We start from the raw sequence: 9,221 nt of genomic DNA, 5'->3' as shown, positions 1-9,221 counted from the left end.
TTCCGTGTTAAAACAGTTCCCTCAGGCACAGATGCACATGAAATGAATTTCTTTAGGAGCATCAAGTAGGAGCCATTCTACAAGATGTTCATAGGTTTTAGGTATTTTCAATAGATTCATGTTTAAACTATGCACACAGGTGTCAGTGGAAGTTGTAATCTAGAATGTGTGTTTAACATTTATGTACAAAAACACTTAATTGCCTTTTTGCCCAGCCAGCTTCATTCTAACAGGTACATGCCACTGTATGATCTGATACCTGAGATGCTTCATTGCAAAGGGAGGATACATTTCCTTTCAATTAGGACAATATTTCAGCAAATTAACATAAGCACAAATCAGAAATACATTCATAAATTGATGCACTGTTTAGAAAATGAATATTAAAATACTATCTATTTTAAAAGTATAAACAGCAATTGGTTTCTTTCTTTAGATTATTTTATTTATAGGTCTACATGTAGATTCATACAAAAATGTTTTTCAAACTCTGTACTTTTAAAGTTACAAAAGAGGGATGAATCCAGCATCTCCATATGTTAGTCCTCTTTTGCAATTACAAATAGTTCCCTAGCTTCTGAAATTACTTTGCTTTATAACACCCTGATATTGATATGTGTATTTGGTACACCTTGGGCTCTTTTCTGTAGCATGCCAAGGTTCATGTGAAAATGACAACACACACACACACACACCACATGAGATCTCAGAGACCCAATGTTGTGGGGTTCTTAGGTGTACACTTAAGGAGGACTATAAATCAGAGCAGTGGGAATGGTTTTTATATCCTTATTCTTTAGGCAAACACATTTTAGGCACATACTTAAATTTCATGGTGAATTGTGGCTGTATGTTTTGTTATATTTCCAGATGTCTAAATATTAGAAACATATAAATAGACTCAACTGTACACTCCAGATAGATAGATAGGTAGATTCCAGGTTTAAGCAGGCAGAGAATAGCCATGCTTTGAAGATAGTATAGGGATTTTTAAATTACCTATGAAGGAAGAAATTATTTCTTGGATTTTTTTAAGATTTAACTCAGGATTTCTTAAGTTTACATTTATTATTTAGAAATGGATGTCAGTCACCTTTCAAGTTGCTTTATAGCTTGCATTTAAATATATAATCAAAGATAGACATAAATATATAAGGAATGATAGGAGAAGACAGAGATATAGGAAGACAGTAAGGAAGCAAGCTTGCAACCTTGTACAATGCTGACAACTCTTTTGCTGCTATTGTGCATGCAGAGAACCAACTACCATGGACATCACATTTTATGATAAATGGGAAAAGCATTTCTGGAATGCCTAAGGAAATATTAACATGCCTTCTGACACTGTAAGATGTAATTAAGAATTTTCAAAAATTTGAAAAGAAAATTAAAAGTCCTGTTTTCTTTCTCCTTCTTGATTCACTGTTTATAATTAATTTCGGTCAAGCAAAAGAAAAGGGTTTAGCCAGAGCACAGGAAGTTATGACACTTCTTTGCACTGCTAAGTATAGAGGATTTTATGAACTTTTCCAGTCAACTGTCTTTCTTCATGGAGAAGTGCAAAGGACCATTTCAGACTGATACGTGAGCAGAGGTTGTTTATATTTGCAAAGACATTTATAAATACTAACAATGAAGGACTAGAGGACATTCATCCAAGATGTCTAAAGGAACTCAAAGGAGCACTTGGTACTTCCTTTTTTCTTATTCTCATGCCATTTCCACAATTGACAAACTACAGGATGGCTAGATGCAATACAACACGTCATATGTACTTAAAAGGAAGGAATCCTTTCTTATGTATGGATGAGTTTCAGAAAAACAGTACTTGGAGTTGCTGGGAGAATATTAAATGGTCCAATGAGCCAGTCAGAACATTATTATATTTTTTTCAAACCCTTAACATCAGCAACAAAAGAAACAGAGACACTTAAGGGCTTAAGAGGGCAGAAATGTATCATGTAGATCAACCTAATAATAGACATATAACAGCACACCAGGAGAGGCAGATGAGGAAAAAAGACAGAGTTAACTGGACTCTAATGGACATTTTCAAACTCAGTTTTTTTTAAAAGTCTATGATATGGTTTACAGGGTAAATATTTTAGCTTTAGGCTAATATTTAACTCCAGGCTTTGTCTGCAGTGTATAATCAAATGTTTAATAATAATAGCAGCAAAAACTTCTAGCCTGCCTTCTTTCACAGACCTTTAGTCAGGTTGCAACAGAGAGAGGCAGTAGAAGTCAAACCCTTCTCTCCACTACAGCCTTGCCTGCTCCAACTGATTGAGTTACCTCACTGCTCCTTCCAAGACTCCTCTGTGTGTCAAATTCCTGGATTACTTGTTGACCCAGGCAGTCTGTTTTCCATGGTACATCTCTGTTCCCCATGGAAGCATCAGTAGTGTCAATATCTGCCCAGGTTCTCCATAGGCAGGGCAAGGTGTTGGGAGGAAAAAAAAGCAGGGCAGCACCCTTGCTGTGTAGGAACAGCAGAGTGCACACGAGGAGGCACCTTTGAAATGTCCCTGTCTTTGGCCAGCAATTTTTCCAAAACTTATCCCACTAGCAAGGGACAGAGATTAAATGACTTCTTTGCCAAACACAGCACACATCATGTGGAAGAGGCATGTTTGGGATTTGGCGCCAGTCACAAGCTAAATATGCTAACTGGCATGTCTTCTAAGCAAGACCTGAGCGGGGAGGGTTATATGGTTATATTTCACATTTTCTTATCAAAGTGTAATCCCCTGGTATCGTGTGCTGCAAGCACCCATGATGCCCTTGAAATAAAGCCCTCTTCAGTGCTGGTCCCATTATTGAAAGGGTTAGAGAGTTGTGTACACAGCTCTGGATCCAGGGAAGCAAATCCAAAACCTGATTTGGACAGGTAGAGAAGATAATTTTCAAGTATGGAAGGCAGCTGCAGAAGAAGAGTATCCACTCTTAGTAAAGAAAAACAGATTAGGAAGGCATTATTTACACTTGATAAATCAGAAATGGCATCAAAGGGAGCTAGTATTACAAACTATTAATGAAACACATAATAATGAAACAAATCACATAATAGATCACAATGAAGTGATTTCAGTGTAATGAATACCGATACCAAGTAAGTGAACTGTGGACTCTGGGGATACAATTTCAAATCCATTCCAGTAAGTGTGGTAGGAGTGTCAGCAGAAAAAAAAAAGGAAGAATTTGGTGTTCCATTGCTCACACTGACCACATCCACACCTTACAATAGTTGTCCTTTTGATGACATAGGTAGATAAAAATTATATTTAAAAGTTATGTTACCTACCAAGGCCCAATATAGGCATTTATTATTTCTTCTTGTGCCAAGGTAACAACTGAGATCTTATCACCCATGCAGATGTCAGCCAACTGCCCTAATTTCACAGAATAGTGTGAGTAAATAAACATTAAACATATTAAAAAAGACAGCCAGACAATGTTTTATCAACACAGATTACAAACTAATTTATTTCTTATAATTATAGAAAGCCCATTGCTGCTACAGAACATGGTAATATCCTGAGGGTGAAACAAGTCTAAAATTCAGATCTTCAGAAAGATTTTAGATTTTGGAGGTAAAAAAGGTGAAGTCTTTTTAAGAGAGGGATGCCTTACATAGCTTATATAAAATATTTGTATTTTGGTCACACACATGAAACTTCAGGTGGTGTGCAAGTCCTGATTACATTTCAGGCTTGTCTGTATCCTAAATCCTTCCTAAGTCAATCAAAGCCTACCAAATCAAACATTAATTTATGCATTTATAGCTAAATACATTTTTTTTAGTGTGCATTTGCGAAAAATAATTGGGCCTTTTTTGTTGCTTTTCTTTGACATGAAGGCATTCACACATGTAGCACTGGAAAGCTGGTTTGATAGCTAGGGAGAGGCACTGCAAAAATCATCAAGCTGAGCAGGGAGCTGCCTAAGCCTGCCTAAGCTATTGCAGTGTTACTGATAACAGCCTCTCTTAAGAGACCCTTTGGATCTAAAGGTTCTCAGCTGAGGTTCTGGCTCAGCTACAAGATTTTACAATCAAATGTAAGTGAGAGGCTTACCGACACAGGGTAAACTTCTGAATAACGAGATCTTTATTATTCTCTATTATGGTCTTAAGAGAAGCAATGTATAGTAAGGCTGAAGGGTTTTGCAGTTTGTTTGGAAAATTATTTTGAAAATATCTAAATTTTAATAAATGATGAAAATGAAAAAAATCATCAAATAAATTCATACTGACAGATTTGAAACAAGCTAAATTTAGCTTACCCACAAATCATTACTGAAACACAAATATTTGAGTATGTTACTACATATGTAACTACATACTACAATTATGATTGCTCAAGTTCAAGTCCACAGAGCCATGTTACAGATTTAAGTTTCTGATATCCAAATTTCTGTCATGCAAAGTTTTTGAGCATCTATAATATAATCAGGATTCTGTGTTCACATTAGACATATTTAATTTACTGTGATGTTTTTAATACATTGTTTTGACTTTTCTTCACAATAATTACAATGCCTTCAGAATTATAAAAGAAAAGTAAATCAAATCAGCATGGATTTGGAGAAGCATCACACTCGGAAAGAATCAGAAATCAAGCAGCTGTGGATAAAGCTGCACTATGGTGAGGCCATCATTTTCATCTTCAGAAAGCCACCTTAGGGGAAAAACATAAAAACCTGTCATAGACACAGCATGTATAAAACTTAAGAAACAGACAATTTGTGAGAGCCTGGTTCTGCACCTTTGATTTTCTAGGAGAGTTTTTATATTGGTTTGTAGAGAAGAAAAAAACAACCTGAAGAAAACAGTGACTTTTCAAATTTTTGTTTTAGTATTCACATATGTGTAATTTTAAAGTGTAATTAACTTTATTAATATATTTATGAAATATACATTAATTTTATTTTTTGGTCCTATAGGTAACTAGTAAATTGCTCTAAAGAATGACAATAAAATCAGGATAATTTAGAGTAGGGAAACATGTTCTGTGATAGCAAGTTATTGTCCTTGTAATTCATTCCAGGAACTCTCTTTCCTATATCTCTTTGTTGGTTCACAAAATACTGAGTTGCATGATGGGTCCAATCCTAGCTCTGTAAGAGCCTATGGAGCTTTTACTGTTGATTATATGAGAAACAGGCCTGAGTCCAAAGTTTGGGTAGACTGATTTTAACTGGAACCATGGATACAGTGGTATTAATTTCCAAAGAGAGCTAAAAATCTTCTATGCTTTGGAAGGTTTATGACACTCTACCTGATTTGATATCTCCATGTGTGGGAGGGATTCCCAGACAGTAAGTACAGCATCGAAGTAACTCACATCTGAAGCTGCACCATTCAGCAGCTGGGAGATATAGCTGAAGATAAACAGGTCCAGGCTGAAGCATAACTGATTTTGACAGCTACAACTGTATGTGGAAGTCACATAGCCCAGGAAAGGTGTGATGTGTAAGCTAGATAACAGGCATTTAAATGGGTTAGCAAAGGGTTCAGGTTTCTCTGTAATTAATGTCTTTTAGAGACATTATTTGTATTGGAAGATGTCAATTTCTCGCGGTTCTGAAGTTGAGGTGACCCCGAGATCGTAAAGAGTCTTTGCTTCCCTAGCCCACTGCAGCCAAAGAAGGAGCCTGGAATGTGTCTGATTGCACTTTCAAGGTTGTTTATTTCTGCTTATCTATACATTCTTTCTCTGACCTGCCGAGCTCTGCCTAGCAAGTCCATCATGGCATTCTGCCCTTGAGCCTCAGGCGGCTCCCACCTTATATACTCAAAACTACGTGTATTATATTTATAATTTATTTACCAATGCCTATCAGCTATGTTAGACTGTGAATCTCTACCTTAAACCAATAGAAAAAATGCCACCATCACACCAAGACATGGAGGACGAGACAAAGGAGAAGAAGGCTAGGACACGCCCAAATTCCTCTATCTTGTACCCCCTTGAACCCCATTCTAAAAATCCCAAAATTCTATTTTTCCACTCTGTGTTAATTCAAATATCACACTACTAAAACCCTTGTGGCTTGTAATTCCTCATACAAAATTGACATTTTTTTCCACAGGCTAAAATCGAAGCCACGAATGTTTTTGATTTCATACCAGGGTCTCCGAGACCCCTGCCAGGGTCTCGAGACAACCAGGGCAGCTAGAGGGATGTCCTGGACTCTGACAGGAGGAGTCTTTCTTGTGGGAGAGAATGAGCCCATTCCCCATTCACTCCATAGGCCATGAGAAGAGGAGCTCCATGAGGAGCTCCATGTCTCAGCTGGAAGAGGACCATGAACTTAGGGTTTCCTCTATCTGAGGAGCCTCTGGGTCACTGAGTACCCTGGGGTTAACCTCCTAATCTCTCCTACTAAATAACTTCCAGTTTGAGTAGGCTGATATACTTCAAGGTAGGCACACAGCCCAATAAGGCCCCAGTTGAATGTTCTTATCAGCAACTTGTAGAATCAATCTGTGCTAGTCACTCACCCACATCAATGATGTGATTCAAGTTCTTGTGCCAGGCTCTTGTATACCTTTGCACTTTTACTATAAGATTCTAAATAAAATTGAAAAAAAAAAAAACCCACAAATATCTGGAAAAAAAAAATGTGTGCTGCAGTCTATTTTCTGCAAGAATCTTCCTCTGACTGGTGTGGTCTGAGAACTCTTACAAGCAAAAGAGGTGAAGTGGCATCAAATCCTGAAAATCCTGTCATGGATTGTGTTGCACATCTGAGTGATATTGTGGTTTAAGAACATTGCTTAATGCCCACTAACTTAGATTTAGGTATCTAGAAGATTAGAGAGCATCTGAGCATGCCTTTGGAGGAAGTTAAAGCAAGGGAAGTTTATTGTTGTTGGAAGAAGTTTCATTTTGTTGAGGTCAGTAACACCCTCACTCTTGTGATTTAGACTGTAGAGACCAACTGAGTATCCAAGAACTTAAAAAGTTACCTTTTTTGGTACAGGGGCTGGGATTTGGCTTCCACTGATTGTCAAGTCTACAGAAATATTTAGGGAAAGGATAAAATTAAATATTCTTGGCTACCATTTCTGTTTTCAGAATACCAGGTAACATTCCCCTTTCTAGATACAGGGAACTTGTAAATTTTCACACTTCTGTGTTCTCCAGATGCATTATAAAGCTAATTTCCACTTGGAATGACATGAATATGTTTGCACCAGTTATTTATTCTGAAATTCTTCAAGCTGTGAATGACATATTGTATTGAACAATCACTCCAAGTATACCCTTCATTTTCATTTCCAATTTTTGAAACTGTATTGTTTGATGCAGACTGATGTGCACCTTCTTTTTGCACATCAGTAGCCCTTTACCCAAGCAACCCATTACCTAAATATATTTCTAAGTTCATATCATTACACTTTTGCATTATATTATATAAAGTCTTTTTAATCTTTATCCTATTTGCTGAATGTATCTTGGGCCCATACTAAGCAAACATTGAAACAGAAGGATTCTAATGTTTTAATGTTGCCTTTGCTCAATAAAATACACTACTTCTTCCTCGAGTTTTGAATCGATGCTGCCGTATTCCACTGTCCTCCCTTCCATGTCTGTTTGCTTATCCCTGATATGTTTGCCAGAGTTATTTATGTGATAATGCTTGTATAGTGGCTCACCAGACACCTTCTACCTCTTGAGTTCAAAATATGTACGAATACTTTCTCTTGGCAAAGGCATTAAATTACGTCTCTCTCTCCTACAATCATCCAGTTTTAATTGCATGGAAAAATCAAGCATCTTCCTCTAACAATTCTGACAAGTTAGTTTCAAGCTGACCAAAGGGGTCAAACGACATTGGGGATGGACTGATAGGAACACAACATTGGAAAAAAAATCATTACTGTCTTAGAAAACCAGAGAGAAGCAACTGAGAGACTTGTGAAAAAGAAAACAGCATGTACAGGGTAATGATGGACTGATCTACTGACCTGTTACAGTTGAAGCAATGCATTAAATTCCTAGCTGTATCTGTGATTTCCACTTTTTCTAGAAACCAGCCACTTGCTGTAGAAAAAAAAAATCAAATTTAATAAATTTAATATAAGCAAAACACAAATACAGCATAAGAAAGGTTTCTAATTTCATTTCTCAAACCCCATGCTGTTCAGTACTTCCAAGTATATTCAACATCAATAATAAAACTGAAACACAGATGATTCAAATTACTACAAACTTCTCTTAGTTTTACAGGGCAGGTCTTTGATGTTTTTGACAGAAAATGTAATGGAAGATTTTTGTTACGACTTATTTTTCCAGATTGGATAGAACGTGCAGTAAGACAAATTAAACAGAGTGCATGGTAATATTTAATACATTCCTGAAAACCCAACCCATTTTGCCCTTTCAGGTACTTGGAAATGCACTCAAAATGCACCCCTAGTGGGCATTCTACTACTCTTTTCTAATTAATATATTGATATGGATGTGAACCAAGTGGTGAAACTGAATGCTTCTCATATCCCTATTTTTCCAGCAGTCATGATTCAGAATAGCATTTTCATTTAGGCCAGCACTCATATTTGTTTCAGCTTTAAGAATACTAAATATTCTACTTTAATCTCCTGTTTTGCTGTGTGAAGAGATACCTTCATTGTTGTGATATAGAATATCAAAATACTAATATTTTAAAACCAAAACTTTATTTTATATATACAATGTCTCTGCTGATATCTATAGTTGTGTTTGCCAATGCAAATACTTAATGAAAACATTTAAAAACTAATTAGGATCATACTGCTAGTAGTTGACAACATTTTAGTACTCTTTACGTGTCCTAGAGATAAAGAACTAGATCTTATCTAATTATTTTGGTTTTCAAATATTTGCATGAAGTACTAAATAGGCTAAAACCAATAAAATATTTTTATTCGTAAATGCTAAATTGTAATTGTACATGCTAAACATGTAATATAAAAATATTTGCAAATTGTGTCAGTTTGGATAAAATGTAAAGGTACAGCAATATTTCTTTTTATTCAATGGCATTTTCAAGAAAATAGCTGGGTTAAGTAGGCCATGAAGGTGTCTAGGTATTCCACCTTCAATTTGCAAGATCCATTTATTGATATTGTGAAGAACTTTTGAAACTCTTTTAATGAAATCTTGTGAATGGTTTAATATATCAGACTCTACTTGGAATAGATGACCTTTCACAAAACCTCTAAATCAGAGTCA

At 36.1% G+C, this 9,221-nt stretch overlaps 1 protein-coding gene across 1 annotated transcript in view; it reads right to left on the bottom strand.

The window, feature by feature from the left end:
- Positions 1-4,563: 4,563 nt before the first annotated feature.
- The window catches only part of LOC128814067 (lipoxygenase homology domain-containing protein 1-like), a 132,043-nt gene continuing 127,385 nt past the window's right edge, over positions 4,564-9,221 (bottom strand). Inside the window, exons 43-44 of the mRNA XM_053989636.1 lie at positions 7,976-8,051; positions 4,564-4,679 (exon numbers count right to left, since the gene is read on the bottom strand). Coding sequence (XP_053845611.1) covers positions 4,610-4,679; positions 7,976-8,051 — 146 coding nt within the window. The 3' untranslated portion in view covers positions 4,564-4,609. The remainder of the gene's footprint in view (positions 4,680-7,975; positions 8,052-9,221) is intronic.

This window comes from Vidua macroura, chromosome 1, assembly GCF_024509145.1.
Source record: "Vidua macroura isolate BioBank_ID:100142 chromosome 1, ASM2450914v1, whole genome shotgun sequence".
Lineage (NCBI taxonomy): Eukaryota > Metazoa > Chordata > Aves > Passeriformes > Viduidae > Vidua > Vidua macroura.
Note: the sequence above shows the minus strand (reverse complement) of the source record. Positions and strands in the feature narration are given on the sequence as shown.